At 49.3% G+C, this 22,760-nt stretch overlaps 10 protein-coding genes across 10 annotated transcripts; 6 read left to right on the top strand and 4 right to left on the bottom strand.

Moving 5' to 3' along the window:
* Window positions 1-210: 210 nt before the first annotated feature.
* On the bottom strand, window positions 211-1,774 carry COCMIDRAFT_107111 (uncharacterized protein; the record flags this gene model as incomplete). The annotated part of the gene is made up of 2 exons (XM_007694216.1): window positions 211-1,421; window positions 1,486-1,774. 2 exons carry the CDS (start codon window positions 1,772-1,774, stop codon window positions 211-213), a joined length of 1,500 nt encoding a protein of 499 aa, XP_007692406.1.
* Window positions 1,775-2,241: 467 nt separating this feature from the next.
* Window positions 2,242-3,139, bottom strand: COCMIDRAFT_40687 (uncharacterized protein; the record flags this gene model as incomplete). The annotated part of the gene is made up of 2 exons (XM_007694210.1): window positions 2,242-2,675; window positions 2,719-3,139. The coding sequence occupies 2 exons, from the start codon at window positions 3,137-3,139 to the stop codon at window positions 2,242-2,244; spliced, it is 855 nt and encodes a 284-aa protein (XP_007692400.1).
* Window positions 3,140-4,183: 1,044 nt separating this feature from the next.
* On the bottom strand, window positions 4,184-6,425 carry COCMIDRAFT_9154 (uncharacterized protein; the record flags this gene model as incomplete). The annotated part of the gene is made up of 3 exons (XM_007694204.1): window positions 4,184-4,381; window positions 4,978-5,565; window positions 6,072-6,425. 3 exons carry the CDS (start codon window positions 6,423-6,425, stop codon window positions 4,184-4,186), a joined length of 1,140 nt encoding a protein of 379 aa, XP_007692394.1.
* Window positions 6,426-7,413: 988 nt separating this feature from the next.
* On the top strand, window positions 7,414-10,884 carry COCMIDRAFT_30082 (glycoside hydrolase family 31 protein; the record flags this gene model as incomplete). The annotated part of the gene is made up of 3 exons (XM_007694209.1): window positions 7,414-8,211; window positions 8,331-9,277; window positions 9,336-10,884. 3 exons carry the CDS (start codon window positions 7,414-7,416, stop codon window positions 10,882-10,884), a joined length of 3,294 nt encoding a protein of 1,097 aa, XP_007692399.1.
* Window positions 10,885-11,618: 734 nt separating this feature from the next.
* COCMIDRAFT_30081 (uncharacterized protein) lies at window positions 11,619-12,312 on the bottom strand (the record flags this gene model as incomplete). The annotated part of the gene is made up of 3 exons (XM_007694208.1): window positions 11,619-11,843; window positions 11,904-12,191; window positions 12,250-12,312. 3 exons carry the CDS (start codon window positions 12,310-12,312, stop codon window positions 11,619-11,621), a joined length of 576 nt encoding a protein of 191 aa, XP_007692398.1.
* Window positions 12,313-13,193: 881 nt separating this feature from the next.
* COCMIDRAFT_9151 (uncharacterized protein) lies at window positions 13,194-16,426 on the top strand (the record flags this gene model as incomplete). The annotated part of the gene is made up of 7 exons (XM_007694203.1): window positions 13,194-13,359; window positions 13,410-13,794; window positions 13,838-13,979; window positions 14,025-14,294; window positions 14,339-14,408; window positions 14,456-14,504; window positions 14,557-16,426. 7 exons carry the CDS (start codon window positions 13,194-13,196, stop codon window positions 16,424-16,426), a joined length of 2,952 nt encoding a protein of 983 aa, XP_007692393.1.
* Window positions 16,427-17,096: 670 nt separating this feature from the next.
* COCMIDRAFT_45223 (uncharacterized protein) lies at window positions 17,097-17,347 on the top strand (the record flags this gene model as incomplete). The annotated part of the gene is made up of 2 exons (XM_007694215.1): window positions 17,097-17,126; window positions 17,180-17,347. Coding segments are annotated over 2 exons (198 nt in total), but the record flags the coding sequence as incomplete, so codon positions are not given.
* Window positions 17,348-18,059: 712 nt separating this feature from the next.
* On the top strand, window positions 18,060-18,944 carry COCMIDRAFT_107135 (uncharacterized protein; the record flags this gene model as incomplete). Its single annotated transcript, XM_007694214.1, has 1 exon — window positions 18,060-18,944. The coding sequence occupies one exon, from the start codon at window positions 18,060-18,062 to the stop codon at window positions 18,942-18,944; it is 885 nt and encodes a 294-aa protein (XP_007692404.1).
* Window positions 18,945-19,198: 254 nt separating this feature from the next.
* Window positions 19,199-20,902, top strand: COCMIDRAFT_107103 (uncharacterized protein; the record flags this gene model as incomplete). Its single annotated transcript, XM_007694213.1, has 4 exons — window positions 19,199-19,561; window positions 19,632-19,898; window positions 19,946-19,996; window positions 20,060-20,902. 4 exons carry the CDS (start codon window positions 19,199-19,201, stop codon window positions 20,900-20,902), a joined length of 1,524 nt encoding a protein of 507 aa, XP_007692403.1.
* Window positions 20,903-21,870: 968 nt separating this feature from the next.
* Window positions 21,871-22,602, top strand: COCMIDRAFT_30077 (uncharacterized protein; the record flags this gene model as incomplete). Its single annotated transcript, XM_007694207.1, has 5 exons — window positions 21,871-22,052; window positions 22,083-22,206; window positions 22,287-22,337; window positions 22,388-22,448; window positions 22,501-22,602. Coding segments are annotated over 5 exons (520 nt in total), but the record flags the coding sequence as incomplete, so codon positions are not given.
* Window positions 22,603-22,760: the final 158 nt, after the last annotated feature.

The raw sequence follows: 22,760 nt of genomic DNA, 5'->3' as shown, positions 1-22,760 counted from the left end.
GCCTGCTCTGAGGCCTTGAAACTTGTTCTATAACGCCCCGAATTTCACTGTGAATTGCTCGGAGGTCAATGCCTACATCAAAATCCGAACCATAGACAGGACGCGGATTTTTAAATACGACAGCGCAACGACGAAGTCACAAAAGGCTAATGCTCGGTTACAAAGGGCAAGTCTTGGCAAACGACGATTTTATCACAATAGCGCATGTCTTCAACGCGGGTGACCTTTTAGAAAGCCCTGGGAAATACAAGTTTCCGATGTAATTCTGCCGGTTCCCTCTTCCACTGATCCCCCTACAGCTTTTCCATGTAGTTCGCCCCAGAAACGAGCGAGTTTTGACTCCATAGCGTATGTGGACCAAATGTATCTCTTTAGTATCTTCTTCGATGCTTGCCAGTCTCGCATGAAGCCGCCAAAGCAGCTATGTAGCCCGTTATACATGAGCCCTTTGATCTGTGCCCTAACACAGCTACGTTCTGACAGTCCACCACAAACAATCATCAACCAAAAGATTAGCTCAGACGTGGCGGCTGAGTGGACACTGTGCGCGGCTTCCCCTATGCATCGAAGGATCTGATCGACGCATCTTTCTGGGATATAACAGCTTCCCCAGATACTCGTCGACAACTTGTAGGTGCATAGGTAGACAGCGAAGATACATGCTTCGTAGACAGGATCGTAATCAGATAAGCCCCTCCTCAGATCACTCAGTAAGTCCACTATGCGAGACTCCAGATTCGCCTGGTCGTCATTTATTGGAAAAATCCCGAGCGACTCACGTTCATCATCGCAGTCAATATCGACGAGCTCACACAGTGTGTTGAGATCTTGAACAACAGTACTGAATCCTTCCGGCCAAGGCGCAATGTGTGGCAGAAAGCCAGGAGGAATATTAGGCTCTCTCTGAAAACGAATGTGTCTCGCAACGCGGTAATTCTCAAAGTCGGTGTGTGAAAGAAATCGAGGGGATCCGGCAAGCAGGCAACTTATGACATCCTGCCAGAATAGCGCACGCTGAATCTCTTTGTTCAGCACGATCCCGTGCTCGATGCACAATTTCATCACTCTCTGCACGCCATCCATGTGCGTCATGATGACACTGCTATGCGCGTTGTCGTCGTCGTCATCGATGCGGCATTCATACCCTACCAAGAGCAACATTGCCGTAAGGGTAGAGACCTTGGGCGTCCAACCAGAGTCTTGTGTATCTAAGCGTAGTATGCTCAAGAGGTCGCAGAGATGTGATAGTACTTCTACATTGCGTACGTGGTTGCTCTCAGCAAATGATAAAACAAGTGACAGCGCATGGAATAGGGCGGGCTCGATCAAAGCCTCTCTAAAAATAGACTCGACTCCCTGGAAGAAGCCTTTTCCAGAATTTTCGAGGCAAAAGATAGGTTCGCCCGCTTGCCTTGCTGATGCTTTTTTCAGGTTTCAATATACATCGAATCACAAAGGGGGGGGGGGACCCTTCAAACCACTTACGATGACGCATTAGCTGCCGAAGTCGCTCAGGACAGCTGCAGAGAGTATTAAACGGATCTAGGAGTCCAACAGATGGCGACTTGGCCAAGACATTTACTAATTCGTGCGGCCTTGTTGTGGGCTCACAAGTCTTGCTGTCGAAATCAACGGTTATGAAGCCGCCTTGTCTCTCCACTCGCGCCGCTTTGCTCCGCTCTAAACCTTTCCGAATGGCATGTTGTCGGAGCGTTGCTTGTCTCTTCCTCTCCCGGAAGTCGTTGGGATGTAAAACTGTTACGAACTCGAACATGCTACCGTTTGATTTGCTACAGCGTTGCTCGTGACGGTGGAAAAAGTCTTTGGTCACCCACTGCTCTACTTACCGGTAAGTACTTAGTACTGTGTGTCCGTGCGCGTGACGCCCGGAACTGCGGAACATCCGATCGCGATATGTACTAGCGTTGCACGGCCTGTATACCAGTGTATACCGGTGAGAGGATCTATTTATAGGCAATTTCGAGTGGACAATGCCACGCTATGGCATATGACATTAATAGTTTATAGGAGAGACGCTACCTCTCCGTAGGTACTTTGTCGATACACTGCAGATGTTGTAATAAAACATGAGGAATTATAGTTGTCCACAGGCGACATCGACACATATACCACAATGCACTTGACAGGATAAGCAAACATAACTCGTAGTAACAGTTGGTTTTTGTTGATTTTGGACTCGCCGTGACGATAGGGAAAGTCTCTATAGACCTATATCCAGGCTCACAGGCTTGTTGCAATTGTAGATGCGCTGAATCTCCTGGCTTCATCGTAAGAGCTCAATTCAATACCGAGCCTCTCTGCCACCGTAACGAAACTCCCCTGGCTCTCATTGGAGCCTATCCAAAGATCCACCCATCCCTCAAGAAGCGCCTTCTCTATCTGCTCACTATCCCACTCCTCTTCACCAGGACGTTCAACGTAGATGGTCTGCATACCATTGTTTTTTGCACCCCGCAAATCATTGAGATGAGCGGCTACCATGGCACACTGAGTAGGTGGAAGCTGTAGCTTATCCGCAGCCCCTAGATATACGCGCGGTGAGGGTTTGTAGGTACCAAAGAGCTCGGCAGAAAATAAATGAGTAAAAGGTATAGCAGTATGGGTGCGCAAGTCTTCAAGTAGACTGAGGTTACCATTAGAGAGAGTGCACGTGTCTACGATATTAGAGAGCGAAATTCACAACGGGGAGTGACATACAGAAGAGTTTGTTCAGCATAGAAACACCTATAGCAGAGTCTGTCCAGGGATCTAGCCTGTGCCAGATCAGACTAATGGCACACAGCTGCTCATCATTCCATAGCCCCTCAATGTGCCACTGGACAACGAGTTCCCTCAAAGTCTCAAGGTAATGCTCGTCGACCGTCTTCCAAGGGATAGAAGAATCGCTGGCAAGTTTCCGAGTGAATGCCTTGTACCCATCGCGCCACTGTTGAGCAAACTTGTTCCAATCTTGGGTGGTCATATCAGAAGCGGTGAACCTGACTTGGGAAGATACTGTAGCTAAATTGAGCGCAAAATGAGCCTGGGCTTCAAGCTCGCCTACGACGGTACTTCGCCAGTCAACGCAGGTGCCGAAAACATCGAAGAAAAGAGCACGGGTGGTAGGAGATATAACCATTGCGATACCAGTGTTCAATATTGGAGATACTTTGGTGTAGGAGAGGTGACGATAGATTGCTTTGCACTAGACAATGTAACACCCTTTTTATATAGGCGCGTCACGGATATACTAGCGTTAGTGTGGCGAGGATGTTCGGATATAGAGTGGGTAATCGGAAAAGCGTTGAGAATAGTAAAAGAATTCACTAAAGAAAAGTTTTTACGCTATAGATAGTAACCCTAGCATATGATGCTACGCGGATCAGACCCTTAATTCATCTTGATTAGATAATTACGCACTCTATATTGAAAACATGCGTGTATCACGCGAATAAAACCCCAAATTTCTACCTACTATAGATCCCCATCCCATTTCTGGCATTCACAAAGCTTATAAGTTTCATATCGCGCGATTTACAGACCATGTGGAGTGCCATGTTTGCAGCGTTGTCGAGGGCTTCGAGCGAGGCGCCTCGGAAGAGGAGAAGTCGACACAGCTCAACATTTGCATCGGCATCGTCGGATAGTCTGCCCGCTCGACGTTCGAGTAAGGTATGCAGAGGTGTCCTGCCCTTTTTATCTACCGCATTGACATGAACCCCTTTACAATCCAGTAGGTGCTCAATCGTCCTTCTGTCGTTTCCCATGCACGCTATGTGCAGAAGCGTCATATTTCCCCGCCTATCCACAGCATTGATATCCGCACCCGCCACCACCATTGCATCGAATATTCGACCTTATTCATGACAAAGGGCGAACTGCAGATGTGTAAGACCCCCGTAGGTAACGTTGTCTCGACTCAGCTCCAGCCCCAGACATCTGCACTGGTGAGTTTCGCTGCTGCTTCTTTCTTCTGCTTTTGCGGAGTGACTGAAGAGGCCTGTTACTTCATTGAGGGAGGCCATAATCGATTTCGCTTGGGGAGCAGTGAGAGCTTTGAGGAAGATTTTCTCGTTACTGCTCATTGAAGACGGATGTTGAGGCTGGGGTTTCTGATTTATGTGGTGAAATAAGAGGTCAATGCATTTTCGTGATGGGCCGAAATGGCCCAATGTAAAGTCGTCTAGCCGTTGCGGTCCGCTCGATAGCAGTCTGCACCATAATCTAGTAGTGTGGATATGGCTTGTTTGTGGCCTTTGAATGCTGCCCAGAAGAGGGGAGTCCAATGTGCGGCATCGGGAGCGTTCATTAATGCGCTGCGTTGGAGTAAGGCGTGCACAATCACGTGGTGGCCCATGGACGCTGTCCAGTGCAATGGTGTCTAGCTGTGGAAGTCAGGAGCATTAATCTCAGAAAATGCTTGGGGATTGGCTTCCATCAGGTCACGAATCAGCTCTGAGAAGCCCGGGCAAGAAGCCACATGCAATGGCCACTCGGAACGGGGTATGTCGCGGAAGATGCAGGACCTGCCATAAAGCTTCTCGCAGAGCATTTTCGCCAGGTAAGTTCCCAAGTCTCTCAAGACACTGCTTCTATACCGCCCTGGCATGGTAACCGAAGAAGTTAGCAGCGTAATCGGGAAATGGGAGGTGTTGCGGCCTGGACTGCAGGCCCTCGATCTTTTCGCAGGGATCCTCGCGCATTGCCTTGACCGACAAATAGGGCAAACGAGTCTGCGATATCACCAGATTGGACGATATCTGTTGCCAGTACGAAATTCCTGGCAGTTTTATGCACCATGCCCAGAGTCCGATCGGCCTTGGACAGCACGACCAAACCAAGGCAACAAGATATGAGCAACCTCGCAATCTCCACGTTCTCGGGATCAATCCCCTTCTATCCATCTTCCGTGGCCAGTGCTTGTTATAATTCCCTGAACTTCGGGGGACGTTTGGCGTGGCATATCCACACCATTACCTTGACCGGTAACGTTTTGCGGCCAGCGTTCTGTTTAGCGATGCGCTCCGTTGTCCTACCGTATGCCTTTTTGTAATCAACCGGCGGCGACTCGAGAGCTTGACGCATCTTTTTGATGGTTTTAAGAATAGTCATGTGGTCCATGATCAGCCATGCTACCAGGAAACAGCCATCGACGTGGTTTACTGCTGCAAAGATCAGGTTGGATTTGAGGGACTGCGGTATAAGATCGTAATCGACTTTGCTCTTTTCCTGTAACCTACAGTCAATATAATGTACGAGGGTGTCTTTTGTAGTCAAGATCTCAACATACAATGACTTGTCAATATGCCTGCGGATGCCGGACGGGTCGCGTGAGGTAGCAAAGATTTTTGATCTGGTCTTCGATAGGTTGGGCAACTGCTTTGCCAGTTTCACAAGGAAAGGACCTTCTTCGAGGCTATCTAGAACTACATATGCTATTGGCGTGTTTTTGATAGTGTTTGATATGATACTGACAATCTTGTCAGGGAGGAGGGAGGAGTTGGTTGACTTCTTCTTCCACAGATTAATAACATCTTCGGGTACAGTATCATCCTGGTCCAAGAGCTACACGGCAAGATGCTGCAAAAAACCATCCAACGTCTCATTGCATCGTTTCACGCTGAAGAAGTAGTATGCCACCACGAGTTGGCTTGATGATGATGCCGTATCCAGATCTCAAGCGATAGCAGCGGAGAGCACGTTCTTCACGGTGCCGGGCCGCCCATATGCCCATACCAGTCCTTCTGCGCCATCTCTCCACGCCAAACACTCTTTTCAGTTGATGGAGTGCGATCCGATTCCCTTGCATAGCTTTTCTACGAAAGTGTTGAGAGGATCAGGTGTGGAGGAGGGGCTAAGCCAGTTCTTCAGTTCATTTCTCTTTTTCGCGGAGGTCATGGTTCGGAGCTCCCTCAAGCCGGCAACAGAAACGATGACATACCATTCATTGGTTCCGGTATCTGTCTTTCAGACCGTAGTCCTCAGTACAAGGTACTCATAAATGGTCTGTTGTCGTCGCAGACGCAAATACAGCGTGGAACCGATGTAGCATCTTCATTCTCCTTTATTACCTTCTCTTGAAACGGCCACAAGAGCGTGCCTAGTTTTCTCCGGACACTTTGCTCCGAGGCTTTCCTCTTCAACACGACCTTCACCTTTTCCAACCGCTTCTTGCAGTCTTCTATCGCCATCTTTGATATCACGGGTTGGTGAGGGTCAATAATATCGCCGAGCCCATCGATCTGAGTAGCCCGTCGCAGCCGCAGAAACACCGACGTTAAGATCGAGATCTCCTGGATGGATAAGGCTTGGGTGTCCGATGCGCTTTTCAGGGCGAAAAAGTAGTGGAAGCTGAGTTGTGCAATCTGGATGGCAAGACCGTATAAGCCGGCAATGCTGGCTGCTATGCTGAGAGGATCGGCCATCGCGGGCAGGTCTGAAAAACTGTCTAAGCTCTGGGGCCGCTTTTGCTATTATAATCATCCGGAAAGGAAGGGGTTGGAAAGAGTGTATCATTAGGTTGGACCTCCCCGCCCTTGCACGCGACTGCAGGTCTTCAGCCTCTCACTAATGGAGCTGTGTGCATACTAGGCGCCTTCTAGTAGGTGGCTGTTCGCAGGGAATATCTGCAGGGACGGGGTAGAATCTCGCTACTTAGAGGTTAGCTCGTGATCTTGTTACGAAGTAGTAATACGAGCTTGTGAAGCCTATAGCCTAAGCAGAATACCACTCTATTTCTAAGGTGGAATTATAAAAAATTTATAGAGAGAAAGAATTGTGGTCTTACTAATGGAATATACATCTCCATACATTTGCGTATGTCCGCGTACATCCGCATCCATTCTCTCGCCCGCACTAGCCGAGCCTACTAATGCCGACCCCTGCTTACTACGTGGTCTTTCTAAACCGCTCGTTCAACCTTCGCCCCTCTCTGTCGCCTTCCTACGCGACAGCTCAGGCAATCCATCACTATTTAACTCTACTTTATTAAACAGTTATTGCATCTAACAACATGTATAGTTCGGTTCTGGTGCATCAGCTGGTAGGGCTGCATATTAAACTGCAGCTCGGCTAGCCAGCTTTCCAGTCGTTTATCTATCGAGCGTGTTTTTAGTTTACCGATTTTGAGCCTTTATGCACGAACCATGATTTAGCTATGCAGAATCACAAAAGATGCGTTGGCGAGAAGCCTAGACCGCTTTGCTCCATGTGCTAGTGGTTTAGCTTCAGCTCTACCCTTGCTTAGCCTGCAGCATATTATGCAGTGCTAATGCTTCCCCTTTCTGCACTAATTGAGCTCGGGTGAGAAATTGACTTTTTTATCAATTTTCAATCACTCAGGCGAAAGGTGTCAGTTTCGTTGCTCATCTTTCATTCTCAGTTCTCCTTGCACCCGTCTTCAAATTCGACAAAATGGGGCTCGAGGCACTTGAAGTGTCTCCCCCAACTTCAGACAACGCCGATACACCCGCGAAACATTGGAAGACCCAAGACCCGTACATCTTCAAGCCAGCAGAGTGGTTCTTTAAAGAAATTGCTGGTGGAAAGACGAAGCGGCCTCATACGATTTCATGCGAAGAAGTAGACCAGCAAGCCAACGGCACGCCGCTCCCAGTTTCTAGCCATGGAAGAATCTTCCGTTTCAATGACGAATTGGGTTTCCTGTTGATCCAATTCATGCGTCCACAGGTCTGGCGTATTAGGTTCCATAGCACAAATACAACGCCTTCAGACTTTTCTGACTATAACACAAGAACCATCGTCCAGGACACACTTACAAAGACTATCGAGATTCTGGACCTTGCTGAGGGCTTATCCTGGCATGTCGAACTCGTGCAGCCGAATAATGAATACTACGTTTTGCAATCAGTCCTCGGCTCCGAATCAGTAGAGGATCCGTCCCGCAAGGTGATTGTCCAGCTGTGGATTGAACGGAATCCTATCAACATCACCGCAGTCAGAGCAATCAGAACTACGAGTGTTGTGACGCAGCTACCAACGTTGTCATCAATCTCAAATGTCAACCCTGAGCAGGTGGAAAGATTGAAAATTAAGACACCTCCAGACTCACAAGTTGCTGTCATCTGGCGAACCAAAAATAATCCACTACAATGGCTAGATAATGCAACCGTTCTAGCAATTGAAAAGCCGCTAAGCGCAAGATATGCGGGATTTGGGGAGCAAGGCGGGCGCAGGTTGTTCAAAGACAACGTCTGCATGAACTATTTTAGTGAGTCTTGACACATTCAGTACGTTGCCCAGTGGCCTAACAATTCTTTGGAGATTTTGACAACATGCGATACTTTAACGTCTACGGAAAAGATCTCAAGGATGGGCCGTATTCAGATAGTGAGCCTTTGTATCATTCTGAGCCATACTGGATCGAAATGAATGCACATCCTGGTACTCAATCTCAGTTAGCCACATTTGTGGATAACTATTCCGATGTCAAGCTGGACCTTGGCCGGGTTGATACTACGCAGCTCCGTATTGCAACTAGATTTAATAGCTTTCAAAGCATTTTCATCGCTGGTGACGATGTTGCACAAGTGATTCGCTTGTACACGTCGCTCATTGGCAGACCGCAGCTGTATCCACGCTTCGTGCTGGGAAATCATCAAGGATGTTATGGCTATGACACGCGAAAAAAGGTTGAGAATACAGTCAATCAGTATAGGAAGTACCAAATCCCGCTGGACGGCATGCACATTGATGTCGACATTCAGCGGTTATACCGCACCTTCACTATTAATACAGATGAAGGCCATTTCCCACAACCGGAAGAAATGTTCAGTCAGCTTCGGAAGCAGGGAGTCAAATGCAGCACAAACATCACGCCGGTCATTAGTCTCCTTTCTGACCCCAAAAATCCCTACCCAGTTCTTGAGGAGGGATTGAAGAACAAATACTTCGTCATGGATCGCCGTGATGTCGATCCGTCAGCGAGCTCCTATGACAAGCAAATATCTCTCAACTTTGGAGCCGGAAACAGATACTTCAAGGACCCCAACAACTTCCATGACTTACCAAAGTACGAGACCAAAGGTGACTACCAGCTTGAGCATCTTTTCAATAAGGATCCTCCAGTCCCATTCCGAGGGGGCGTCGATTACGGAGATGGTAGGGGAGCTCCAGGCTACTATCCTAACCTGAACAATCAAGAAGTCAGGGAGTGGTGGGGCAGACAATACACATACCTTTTCCAGACAGGTCTTGAATTTGTTTGGCAAGACATGACATCGCCGTGCATGGGTGAAGCATTCGGTGATATGAAATCGTTAGTAAACCTCTCAGATTATGCATTATTTGGGCACGAGGGCTAACAGCTGTGAAAGTTGGCCATTCCGTCTACTCCTGGATTCGGACGGCTGGAGCGGAGATCCCAAGGCTGCTGAACAAAAAAAGGCGATTGAGATTTGGTCTCTCTACAGCTACAATCTCCACAAAGCTACATTTCACGGTTTGCAGGAGCTTGAAAGTCGCAAGGGTAAGCGTAACTTCATCATCGGCCGTGGCAGCTTTGCCGGTGCTCAACGCTTTGCGGGACTCTGGACCGGCGACAACGCTTCTACCTGGGAATTTTTTGATATCTCTGTAACACAGGTGCTTGCACTCGGACTCGCTGGTGTGACTATTGCCGGAGCGGATGTTGGTGGGTTCGAGCCAGTACATGATGGGGAGTCTTGGGCCGACCCTGAGCTTGTGATTCGATGGTACTGCGCATACAGCTTGCTACCATGGTTTCGAAATCATTACAGTGGCAAGGAAGGCAAGAAACGCTTCCAAGAGCCTTATGCCTATGCTGAATTGCAGAATTCGCCCGACTGGAGGTTTGTGCCTGAAGAAGACCGCAATACATATTACTCTGTCTTGCCAATATGCCGCTACGTAATTCAGTTGAGGTACAGCCTGCTTCAGCTGCTCTATGATGCCATGTTTGAAAACATGATCAACGGTTTGCCGATTGCGCGTGCCATGATCATTACCGATCCATTGGACTCGTCACTCTATGATGCAAACCAATGGTATACACGGAGTCAGTATCTAGTCCGTAATGACCTTCTTGTCGCTCCAACTCTTTATAAGGAGTCTCAGCGAAAGACACGGAAATTGTACCTGCCTGCTCCGGACTACTGGTATCCCATGAACCTGCGCCCAGGAACAAAGCTATATCTAGGAGGTATTCTTGCTCAGCCTTTGGCCCCCAGGGTTAGTGGGGGTACATATGTCGACTTTGACTGTCACATCTCGAGAGATGTGAAGCAGCTACCTTATATTACACCCATGTACATCCGCGAGGGTGGCATCATACCGCAAATGGCGGCGCGTGACTGGGTACCAGATCGTACTCGGGACGACAGAGATGCTACGCCAAATCCACTAACGATCAACGTTTACCCAGGCAAGGATAACACCTACGACATGTATCTCGATGACGGGGTATCACGAGAGAGCGCCCCGTGTAATGTCTACCTCTCTGCACTACCAAATGAAGCTAAGGGAGAGGTCGTGACGAAGCTTGTCAACGCATATGGAGACCATGAGGCAAAAAGCATATTCCGACACGTAAAATTCAAGCAAACAACCACAAGTGAGTTTGGTAGTGACCAAATGAGAGACATACGGCGAATAAGAGTTTCAACACCGTTCTCGCAGTATGGAGATGACCTGGTCGAGCGGGACATTGGCCGCGAGTACCGCATTGTGGTATGGCATGCCTCAAGGTGGCCAGCGCTGGAAATGAACCTGGACGAAGTAAAAGTAAAGATCGAGGGAAATTTTGAGGTTCGCTGGGAAATGGATAAAGCGTTACATGCAACGGTGGCATGGGTTCCTGTGTCCGCTACTGCGGACGTGACGATAGAAGTCAGCTGCCCAGCCTAAAACAAGATCAAAGATTTAATTGCCGTGTTGTAATTGGATGAATAGAACTCAAATCTATCCAAGACCAAGTTCAATCAAATGACGGTGAACTTTATTTGGCTCGAATAAATTTGCAATGCCTAGAATTGTTTGCATGTTGCGTCATCTAGATACCAGATTCCGGAGGGCTGGGGTGTGACCTCTCGTTCCTTTCTGAGAAGGACAATATGATATGCTACATGGCAAACAGATACAAAAAATTGAAGCCATGCTTAGCCTAAGATACGGCTGGGTGAGGCTCACTAGAAACAAGATCGGACCGTACCGTTTCGCGCTGCAAAAGCGTTGCATGGAGGCACATGGCAGGGTCCACTAAGAAGAACAATATAACGATATAATGAAACATAGAGGTTCCCAAGTTCGGACGTCAATGCCTAAGTGTGGAAACGAGAAGGAGGTACGAACTATATAAGCATGCTTATGACCCTCAATCCGAGTATTGACATTCAAGCAGATTAGTAATAGTACATGCCTCATCATGCTTCCATTCACATTCCCAAAACACCCACACTCGGCAGGTCTCGATGCTGTTTTTGCAGTACCGGAATGAGAATAACATCCAACTTGTTACGCAATGCACTAAGGCATCCGCGTGCCCTGTTAACTCAACTATCCTCACAATATGCAGACTCAAGAAGTCGCACACAACTCTGAAATGTTCATGTATACTCCCATCACCGCGGTATGACGAGACTTCACTCGTCCTGCGAGATGACCAAACTCATCTCATAGCCGGGCGATGTGACTACATTGATGTTGAACTGAGTCTTGGCATGCTTGATGTCGCCTTTTATGACTCCCTCGTACTTTTCGGACGAGATGGAAGCACCAGCTGCGTTGAGCGCCTTGATGGCAGCGCCGCGGTCGTGGCCTTTGACCAAAGACGCATTGTAGTTTCCCATTAGTGCCGATGAAAGTCCCTGTATTGTATTCTCAGCATGCTGATTGCTCTACCAGAAGCATTGAGGGTTCAAGCTTACGAGAGTAAAGTCAAAATCGTGGCCATTATCCAGCTTCAGGCGCATCTGTATTCCGCCCATCGGCCTCGGACCCATACCGAAGATTGTGTTGCCCCCAATGCCGAACCCTCGGGTGGTCCACGCGTCGGCGTCGGGCGGGCCATTAATCATCTCGCCGTATTTCAGGTCGCCGGGCACGTAGCTGAGGTTGAATTGGGTTTTGTTGATGATCTTCACCCAGATGCCCCCGAAGTACTTTTTGAACACCTCAGTTGGCCTGACAGCGTCGGAGCCTGCCTCGTCTTGTGCCTATAGAAGATTTGTTACACATGAAGATTAACAAACGGCGATTGATTGGCGAATATACCTTCTGCCGACCTGGAGCTCGGTCCTTGCTGGAAACGATGGGGGTTTGAAGTTCGATTGCCATGTTGGAAAAGAAAACGATGGTTGTATGCGTGTGTGTGTAGATGCGATGTAAGATGTACAAGTAGTATGTGCTTTGCTACAAGTCTCACTCACAAGCATTGCCGGCCGGATTCACTCACATATATACACAGTTATGGGTGCAGGACAAGAAGTCAGGCGATCATTTGCCCGTCCTCAGCCATCCGCACCATCACTCTGGGCTTATCTTCCTCGGCTCCATCACGCAAGCAGTCGGTGCTCTAGACCAATCTCCATAGACAAATGTAGTCTAGAGATGATTGAAGATAGAAGTGGCGTCCATACACGGGGCTGAGCGATGGGAGGGCAAGCTGAACCAGAGCGGCTTGCATTCGGCCCTGGGTTAGTAGGCCGCTCGCTTCGCGTAGTCGCGCAACGAACTGGGGCTCTAGACGGATCTCCACGGACAGATTGGGGTTTAAGGGTTATTGAAGATGAAAGCGGCGTCGGTATACGGGGCTGAGCGATGGGGGGGCAAGCTGGAATAGGGTGCGGCCCGTATCCGGCTCTCGCTTATAGGCCGCTCGCTTCGCCCGGTCGGGCAAGCATAAGCCACGCAGACGAGGCTGGCGGCTGTCGGTAGTGTGGCGACCGCTTCTAGCATAGTCTTGTCTACTTCGGGTCGTCGATCACAGTCTAGGCCTCCACAACCACGGACAGAACTCACAAGCATGCTGCGAACACACTGGTGATACACCTGCATTGGCATGTGCCCTACAGCCCGACGGACATGGCCGCATAGAGCGAGGAAGCCATTCAGCTCCCCCGGCATGAGGAGCCTTCTCTACTATAAGTGCCGCTTCGGCTTGACTGGACGGCTCGCGAAGTGGTTCAGAGATCAACTCCTCACCCAAGGCAGCAAGTATGGCAGTAACACCCACAACTGTGGAGAGCTCCAGCGAAGCTCACCAGCAGAAGCTCCAAGAGCTGGGATACCTCAACCCACCCAAGATTCAAGGCGAAGACTGCGAGTATGCAGTCAATAGCCATGTTCCAGATAAAAAGCCTTTCCAGGGACATTGGCTCGAAGGTATGACATGTATGCTTATTCAACCTCTATAAATGCTAATGGCAGTGTAGCTGCTGAACACGAAGAGACAGCTCGCTTTGTGGAACTCTTCGCTATCAATGGCGATAAGCTATCCATCGAAGAGGCCCTGGTGACTGTGAAAACTAAACAAGGCGACGTCGACTTGAACTTCAGTAACATCATTGTGCTTGCGGGCGACTTCTACACCAACAAAGAAGGCTACGAGAGATACTTTCCCATCTCCAACGCCGAGGGCTTTGGAACCCTGATCAATCCGAAATCATCCAAAGCACCTCTTGCCCGCTTCGAATCGGCGGTGCAGAGCATGCTGCAAGATTCTGACGGTTACTTGAAGAAAATCAGAGAGCTCATTACCTCCGAGCACCATGCGCTCGAGGCCGCCACAAAATTTGGGGACAACACAGCCGTCGCATAGTATGTAGCCAATTGCTATTGTTGCTCTTTCTAACCATCTCAGTCATGAAAAACTCTCCTATGATGGCGACCACGGACATTGCCATATCCCAACCGACGAAGAATTCACAAACATGACAAAGACTGGCTTGACCGCCCTGTCATCCATGTATGCCTGGATCGCTTACACAAACATTGACCACTTTGTAAGTGCAGTCGAGTGCCTAGAAACTGCGAGCTAACCGGACGAGGGTGATTACGCCGTCATGGCATACTGTGTCGGTCATACCAGCGCCCTCCAGATTGCACGAAAGGCACGCAACGAGACGTCAGATGAAGCAAAGATGAAAATGCTTCGCACAGCTTACATCCACGAGGCCTTCGCAGCCCATTTTCTCACTGACCTGTTCAGCTCAGGGCATCTTCGGGCTCCTCGGCGGGCCTTCCACAACCCGGCTTATGTGTCTATGGTACCTCATGCTGTGAAGAAAGATGCAGTCTGGGACTTTCAATGTCGCTATGTCAGTACATGACCCTTGTTTGTGAGCCAAGCTAATGGGAATAGATGCACGACGACGACAGCGCGACCGGCCTCTTGGTTCGCAATAAGCTTGGAGACCAATGGATTGAATATGGTGAGAAGATTTTAATTAGGCTCGAGATCTGGCTAACGCGTCTTAAGGCGATAAGCAATTCATGGAGCCACAAGCCTCAGTGAACCGCGCTCGATGGTATGCATCGCACGCATTTCTTGCAAGCTGCGTAGATTGCTGACGATAACAGCATGGATTGCCTAAAGAAGTCAGCTGCCGAGGTGTTTCGTGATGGATACAAAGGCGACAAGCCGATTGAGGATTGGGAAAAGAACAAGAGCTGGTTCAAAGCCATGGACCTCGTGCCCCAGCCAATGACCGCTATCGAACCCCAGAACTGGAAGAAGGAGGGATGGGGTGGATACGACAAGCATAACCCTGCCCCGCTGTGGATAGCTTTGCACGACAACGCCACGGAAAGCAAATGCACAGTTCGTAAGGACCTAAACGACCATTCCAACTACGGCGCCCGACGGGCTCAATCCCCAGGTGACACCGGCTATGGCAACACCATCCAGGCTGCTGACTTCGTGGTGAAAGGCCAATTCCCGATGCAGTTCTCACTTGACGGGTTGCTATCTGGCGGGTTTATCCAGATCCAGGATCTCGACGGTAACGGCAGCGAGGGCTGCTGCATCAACTTTTGGACCCCTGCTGAAGTCAAGTTTGCGGACAAGACTCAGTCAACATTTACCATTCACAACAGGCTCATTGATCAAGATATCGCGCCAAGCAGAGAGGTCCTGCATTGGATGCCGTCCGGCCAGAGAACTGGCATCATCGGATTCACCTACGCAGCGAAGGCCGATGGGAGCGGTGATATCAACATGACGGAGACAGTATATACATCGGATCTAAGTCCCGACGGGCTGTCCGACGGCACCTGCGCTACATTCTCAACAAAGAATCCCTGGCGGATGCGTGTTATGGGGGTCAGACGCGCGACCATCCTCAGCAACATCCCCGCTGGTTTTATGCTGAATCTGACTCGCTTTATCGATGGCTACTTCGTAGCCGAAAGGGAAATGGTCGCCGTCTCACAGTCTGAGAATCAGTTGCTGGTTGGAGTACTAGGTAGCAGCTTGGTGCAATCGACGCTGTCTCTACCTAAGGCGCCCTACGGCTTTGTCAAGCCGTTCAGAGGTGCCGGTGCTTCCAAGCAGAGCATCTTGCTGGCGCGCGCCGGTCCTAAGGAGGACAGTGAGTGGGTAAATTTAGCAAAGATTGACTTTGACGATGCTGGTAACGCCAAGCTCGTGACTGCAGACTTCGACCTCGAGCTTGAAGCTGAAAATGACGCATCGGTGCTCGTGGGCGACGTCATGGGTTGGGGCCACGATCAAGTCGTGGTCGTCAAGCCCACGCCCGACGACAGGACCACTGTAGCCACTTACGGCCAACAGAGTGGAAGCTCTGACATCGTATGCGTGGGACTGCACCAATGCGACACGGCTCTGGTCAGTGTCCTCGTGGGCCCTCTGCTTACTGCACTCGTCCCATCTCTTCCCGGGTCACCCAACCCGGCGGGCCATGACCTGCTCCAGATTTCGCGCCGTAAGAACGGAAAGAAGCATGTCATTGCCTTCCATACGCACGCAGCCAGCGGGGACGCGAGTGATCCTCTTTGCAATTGCGTCGGGTCTGAGGTCGAGGACGCGCTGGCGTCGCGCAGCCCGGAACACTTTTTCAGCATCAAATGGATGCCAGTACGAGTGGTTGGGCAAGCGCGTGCGGTGCTCGAGGTCTTCAGCTGGTATGGCGTGCTGGGGGTGCGTGTGTTCACTTGCCCTCAGACTGGAGATGGAGGCATGGGCGAGTGGACATTGCACGGCCAGTTTCCACATCTCGGCCAGACGTCCATAGGCGCTGGGCTGGGATGCTATGGCGATTGGGGCCATGGATTTGTGGCGTGGGCGGAGGAGAACGAGTGGACCGACGCCAACACGTTCAGGCCGGTGAGGAAAGACGACTTGAGCTTAGGATGGTGGGGAATGGTGTGGGAAGATTGTGATAGACCGAGTGTGCGCGGGTGGGATGTAGAGAGGCGGCCGTTGCGGTAGCTACAGTACGATGTCGGCGCTAAGCTACTATAGGCCTCATCTCAAGCAATGTTTTTTTTCAATATAGTGCACTTTTTGCTTGTAATACTAAGTCACATGTCTTTGAACTACCCCTCTCAATTCACATGCCCAATGTTCATCACTAGTGCTTGTTCAATGCCTCGGATTCCATCCGGGTATAACAACTCGAAGTATACCTGCATGTGAATGCTGATCCTATGGACATTAGGGTAAGACAAGCTTCCCCGCAAATTCGTCCCGTCGCCATGCAAGGGGCACCAGCAGGGATTGACAACTCCACGAACCACAGCTGGTACATGTGACCACAACTTCAAATATCTGTGACTACTGCCTTCCCTATCGAGTCGACGTCTCCGATGTTTCCCCGCGTCTCCTCGTCACAAATCAAGGAAAGTGATGCAAATCGTAACAACAGATACTCTTGAGGCCGAACTTCAATAGCAAGAAGCATGTGTAAGCTGGAATTGAGTAGAGAGCTGATACTCTGCAATGAGGTATAAATTCATCGATGAACCGCCCTGCAACAGGAAACTACAACTCTCGCCTCGCAGTCAAAAAGCAACCAACATCAGCAAACATGCAGTACCAGTCTACTCTCTCCATTCTCCTGCTCCTAGCAACTTCTGTCTCTGCCCAAACCCGCTGCGACCCTGTCGCCTCCGCCATCCCAACCTGCGGTGTCAGTCTCCAATTTCCTCCCCTTCTAGCTTTCACAGCTGACATTTCCCATAGGTTCCCTGCATCCAATCCGCCGCGTCCGCCGTTGGTTGTGGCGGAGCTGATTATTCGTGCCGATGCACCAACTCTGCTGCCATCCAAAATGGTGCGCTTGGGTGCGTAGTCGGCAATTGTGGAATTGATACGGCGCTGCAGGTGCAAGCTAGCGCAAGCGCGGTTTGTGCTTGCGTTACTGGGGCTGCAAGGATCTAATCGACTGATACAGTTGTACACTCAAGAGTCTGAGAGACGAGAGTGCACAAACTGACGTTGTCGAATCACTGGAGCAAATCGGAAGTGACAAGAGTGTATATAGCTTATAATTCGAAACCTCTTGCTTCACCACACTCCTTACTATTGCAAACATTGCGATGGCATTGAAACTGGTTTCTGAGTTGGTTCCAAACCTTTGCCTCTGCCTTCGCTTGTTCACTAGGCTAATCTCTATCTTCTTCACACTGCATGAATATCGAGAAATTAAAAGTCTCTCAATGTGTTGCGCTACAAGAGATGCCGTTGATAAATATCCTGGTGTGACTCGCACCGCCCTGTTTTTCCGCTAAAATAAGGCGAAGGCAAGCTAGGACCTATCACTACCATGTGCTCAACTGAAAGTTTTTTTGAAAATGATCAACCTGAAGAGCTATCCATGTCCACACTCGCCTGGTATCAGTTTTCTCCTGCACCGCTAAAACTAGGTTAGTAGAGTCTAATCCGGTCAATAAATCAAGCACTGCCTTTCTAATTATTAACATGATTACTAGAGCTTAATCTAGTCTATCATTTGGGCTCCACTATTCGTACGCTATACTATATATTATAATCTCTTTATGCTGACATATGTAGAGTACGAATGGAGGCGACCCGTCTGCACGATAAAAATTACACTCCCACTATGTCGATACGTTCAATTACGGGCACCTGGGATTGCCATATCCACTGTTTCGAGCCAGACAAATTCCCGTTCAAAACGCCTCGGGCCTATACTCCATGTCCCGCGCCAGTCGACCTGCTTCTTCAGAACCTGCTCACGAATAATGTCATGATTGTCCAGGCGTCTGTCGAAGCATCCATGGATGGTCTCCTTGCAACCCTCGAATACTGCGGCAAACGTCCGGACCACTTCTCGGGGCTGGTCCGAGGCACCGTCCTCGCCGACGCTAGCACGCCACTTTCGTCTTTGACCGATAGCCAGATAGAGCGGATGCACCTCCTAGGTGTCCGATGCATCCGACTCCACGGGGTATATGGGGGTTTGGGGCAGGACCCCGCATGGGTGCAGCGCCAAATGACGGCGCTGGCGCAAGTGAGCCAAGTGCGAAATCTGGGGTGGAAAATCTCGGCCCAGTTGCCGCTCGCAACATGGTCGCAACTCAAGCATTTCATCTTGACAGACAAGCATCTGGCTGGCCTTCCTATTGTGGCAGACCACATTGCTTGTGCGACTCCATCTGACCATGGAAGCTTGGCATTGCACGACTTTGTAGAGCTGCTCCAATCTGGTCGCGTCTACGTCAAGATCTCGGCCCTTCACCGCCGCAGCCCACGGAATATCCATGCCATGAGGGACATAATAAGCTTACTGGCACGATCTGCTCCCCAGGCCTTGTTATGGGGTAGCGACTGGCCCCATGTAGACGCGTCACAAAACGACTTCGAAGCGGGTCCGTTAGAAGGGGCAGACCCCAGCGCTGAATTGGCCGCTGTTCAGAGCTGGCTGTCTACGGAGCAATTCCAAGACATGCTGGTGAACAACCCATGCCGACTATTTGGCAACTAAATTACATTTTTCATAGTTCACTGTGCTGGCTAGAGGACCGGCTGTCCCCGAGCGGCTTTCGTCCACAATTATGTAGCAGGAACTCATCGGAACACGGCCGCTTAACCGGCCAAGCGCTCTGTCCCCCAAATATCCTTACAATATATATGTTCCCAATAGCAAACTGAAGAATCTCGTTAGAAATTGATTACGCAGACTTCATTCGTGATTTTCATCCAACTACCCGTAACATGCACGCTGCACCGGTGACCAACATGAACAAAGTCGACAGAGACATCGACAAGCTGTCGTGCACCAATCATATAGAATCCTCGGGCAAAGCTGACACTGTCATTGAGAGTTACAGATCGTACACTCCAGAGTTCGCCAAAGAGATAGAAAAGCAACTCGTACGAAAGATCGACAGAAGGCTCCTCCCTCTTGTCGTCATCATCTATCTATTCAACTATCTCGACCGTAACTCCATTACCCAAGCCCGCCTCTATGGGCTGCAGGAGGATACTCATGTTACCGGAGCTCTCTACCAAACAGCCATATCCATCTTCTCTGCCGGATATATCGCAATGCAACTGCCTGCAACTATACTTATGACCAAACTACGCCCTTCTCTGTATCTTGTACGTTCTGAATTTCTTATTTAAACTCCTATTCCTTCCTCTTGGCGGCTACAGCTGACCTTTTTGCTAGCCTAGTTGTATTATCACTTGGGCTATTGTTAGTGGCTGCACCGGCGCAACGAGCTCCGCAGGTGGCCTTCTTGCAGTGCGCTTTTTTCTAGGGCTTGTAGAAGCTCCGTTTTTCCCCGGTGCCGTATACTTGCTCAGCTGCTGGTATACCAAGCGCGAGCTGGGCGTTAGAATCGCTCTGCTGATATGTGGACTGTTGCTGTCCAATAGTTTTGCGGGTCTCATATCTGCTGGCATTTTGTCTGGTATGAAGCATGTTGGGAAACTAGTAAGAAAAACCCATTCTATTACACACTCAATGCTAAACATCTATAGGCTACATGGAGGTGGCTGTTCATATTGGAGGGTCTGGCCACAATTGTCGTAGTAAGCATCACTTTTCTTGATTGCGAAATCGCCGTCATAGTCTGATTGTCATCTTCTTTACAGGGATTATGTGCCATGATTTTTCTCCCCGACTATCCAGCCACTACAAAGTGGCTCTCAGAAGACGAGAAAATCGTCGCGCAAGGACGGCTGGCTGCAGATGCCGGCAGCGAGAGCACGCTAGGGGAAGAAGATGTCAAAATATGGAGTGGAATCGTCCTCGCATCGAAGGACGTACGGGTATGGCTGTTCGCGTGCCTACAGATGGCAGTCACAGCATCAATATCCTATTCTCACTTCTTCCCGACACTGATCAAGCAGATCGGCTTCAAGAACAACACTACGGTACTCCTGCTCACGTCACCCCCATATCTGTTTGCATTCATTTGGGCCCTTAGTTTCGCCGTGGTCGCCGACAAAAAACAGAATCGATCTATCGGGGCTGGGATCTCGGCTGTGGTGGCCATGCTGGGATCGATACTCATGATGACCATCCTCGACAACCACTGGGCCAGATATGGATTCACTTTCCTCGTCTGTGTCGGCACTTTTGGTGTCTTCTCCACGACCTATACCTGGCTATCTTCGACTATACCTAGACCACCAATCAAGAGGGCTGCAGCCATCGGTATTGCCAACACGTGCGCAAATACGGCGTCTCTGTTCGCAAACTACTTTTGGCTTGATCAATATCAGCCCGTCTTCACTGTGTCCTGGGGTTGCACATTAGCGTTTCAGACACTAGCTTTCTCTTCCATTCTAGCCCTGTGCTTCCTCTTGCGGCGTGGTAACAAAAAATTCGAGAGGTTGGCTCGGACGACCGATCGCAATGACGCAGATGCTATAGCGCGATTGGACGATGATTCACAACGTGCTATCCTAAACGGTTTCCGATATATCACATAGCTAGCGTGTATCTGTTAGACTTATGGGATACTTCTCTATGATTGATATACATAAGACCTTAATGGATATACCAATCCATATTAAAAAAATTATCCCTTTAATCCCCATCTCAAGGACGAACTGGCGCTGAAAGAAATATGTCTTGATAATTAACCCCTGGTCGTCCGCACGAACGATCAAAACTTGGGAAATGCAGCTGGAATAGGGTAGAGGGTTCTGGCGCGCCGCTTGATTCTCGATGGCTTCCTCAGGTTGCTTGGCTTGAAAACAAACCAGTTCACTGCTTGATTGCACAAAACATTCTTTAAAGAAGTTCAAGTAGCATTCAGCGTGCCAGATGTTTGAGTCTGGCACTTCTGACGCTATTCACGGTTGTCATTACGTTAATATCCGGCGAAGCAATAGGGAAGAAAAACGATGTCACATGTTGCTTTTAGAATAACCACCATCAATCGACTTACTGATTCTAACAGACGGATCTAGGAGTGAAGCTGAGGAATACAGGTTAATGTGACATATCTTATGCACAACCTTTTTCTCTCGCTGGCCTTCAGAATATCGCATGATATCGATCTCTTCTAGGGACAAGTCGGCATACTCCGGGGTAAAAGACGAAGTTGCCTCCCGCTGTTCAGCTCTGGTAGGTTAGTTCCAATCACCATTTTTGTGTAAAGGAATGAGCCCGGAGACAAGGCCATGTGCAGTTAGCAGATGCCTGGGCCATGTGCGGAGAAGTATGATGTGGGTTAATTTGCTCGGGGTCCTCCGCACACTGCCACTAATCCAAGGTCGAACCAATCGCACTACTTCCGAACCCTGCAATTGCAATATTACGTGTCTCCACCTAGCAATTTGACTTATAGTATCTATCGTGTGTTGGGAGACATTCAAACTACAGTCGAGATTAAGACTACATTTATACTGGACAACAGCTAAACAGTCTACGACATCTATTAGCGGCGGACCATATGGCGGCGACTCGCTTCATTGATTTTACCGATCTCCCTGTGGACAAGAATGGTCCTCATGGCAATGCTTGGGGCTTGTGGGGACTGGATGATCAGCTTGGAACACTTAATTATCTTACTGATGAGGTCGTTAAAGTCGCAGCAAAAGAGGAAATCCGCACTGGGGTGCGTGTCTCTCTAAAGTCAGTAACATGAACGATGAGCGTTAAAAGGTTTAACAAGTCTGATAATGACAGTTGGTCTATGATGGGACCATCCAAGCCTCGGTTCCCAAGGAGGTTTACAGAGGCAAAGCTGATCAACAAAGCACCAATGAAAACCGCGCATGACGAAGAGGTTAGCAACACACATTTCTAGAGGCTTGAAGCTTGACACATGATCTTATAAGTACGCTATAGTTGCACTTTAATACGCAGATTAGCTCGCAATGGGATGGAACCAGACATTACGGCTATCAGAACGAGAAGGTGGGAGAAGGTTATCCATCATGAGCCTAGCTACTCATAACATTCTGCAGGTTTACTTCATGGGCCATACTGCGGAAGAGTTCAACAACTCAAACGTCAACGGTCTACAAAGTATACTCGTACCTCTACAATTGTATCAATCCGCATTGCTGATATGAGTCAGATATGGCAAAAAGAGGAATTGCTGGAAGAGGCGTGTTGATTGATTGGTATAGATGGATGGAAGAGCAAGGTGACATAGATATTGACACCTTTTCGGCCTATGGTATCACTTTTGATTCGCTTATTATTATTATTCCATTATAGTCCTGTATCAGCCGTTGGCTATGTAGGACTTTGGCCAAAGGCCGTTCTATCTAACTAGTTACAATTTGGTACGTTGTGCTATATTGCGTGACTGTGGTGCTTCGGCCTTTATCTAGC

Source organism: Bipolaris oryzae (genome assembly GCF_000523455.1).
Source record: "Bipolaris oryzae ATCC 44560 unplaced genomic scaffold scaffold_203, whole genome shotgun sequence".
NCBI lineage: Eukaryota > Fungi > Ascomycota > Dothideomycetes > Pleosporales > Pleosporaceae > Bipolaris > Bipolaris oryzae.
This window is presented reverse-complemented; position numbering and strand designations above follow the sequence as displayed.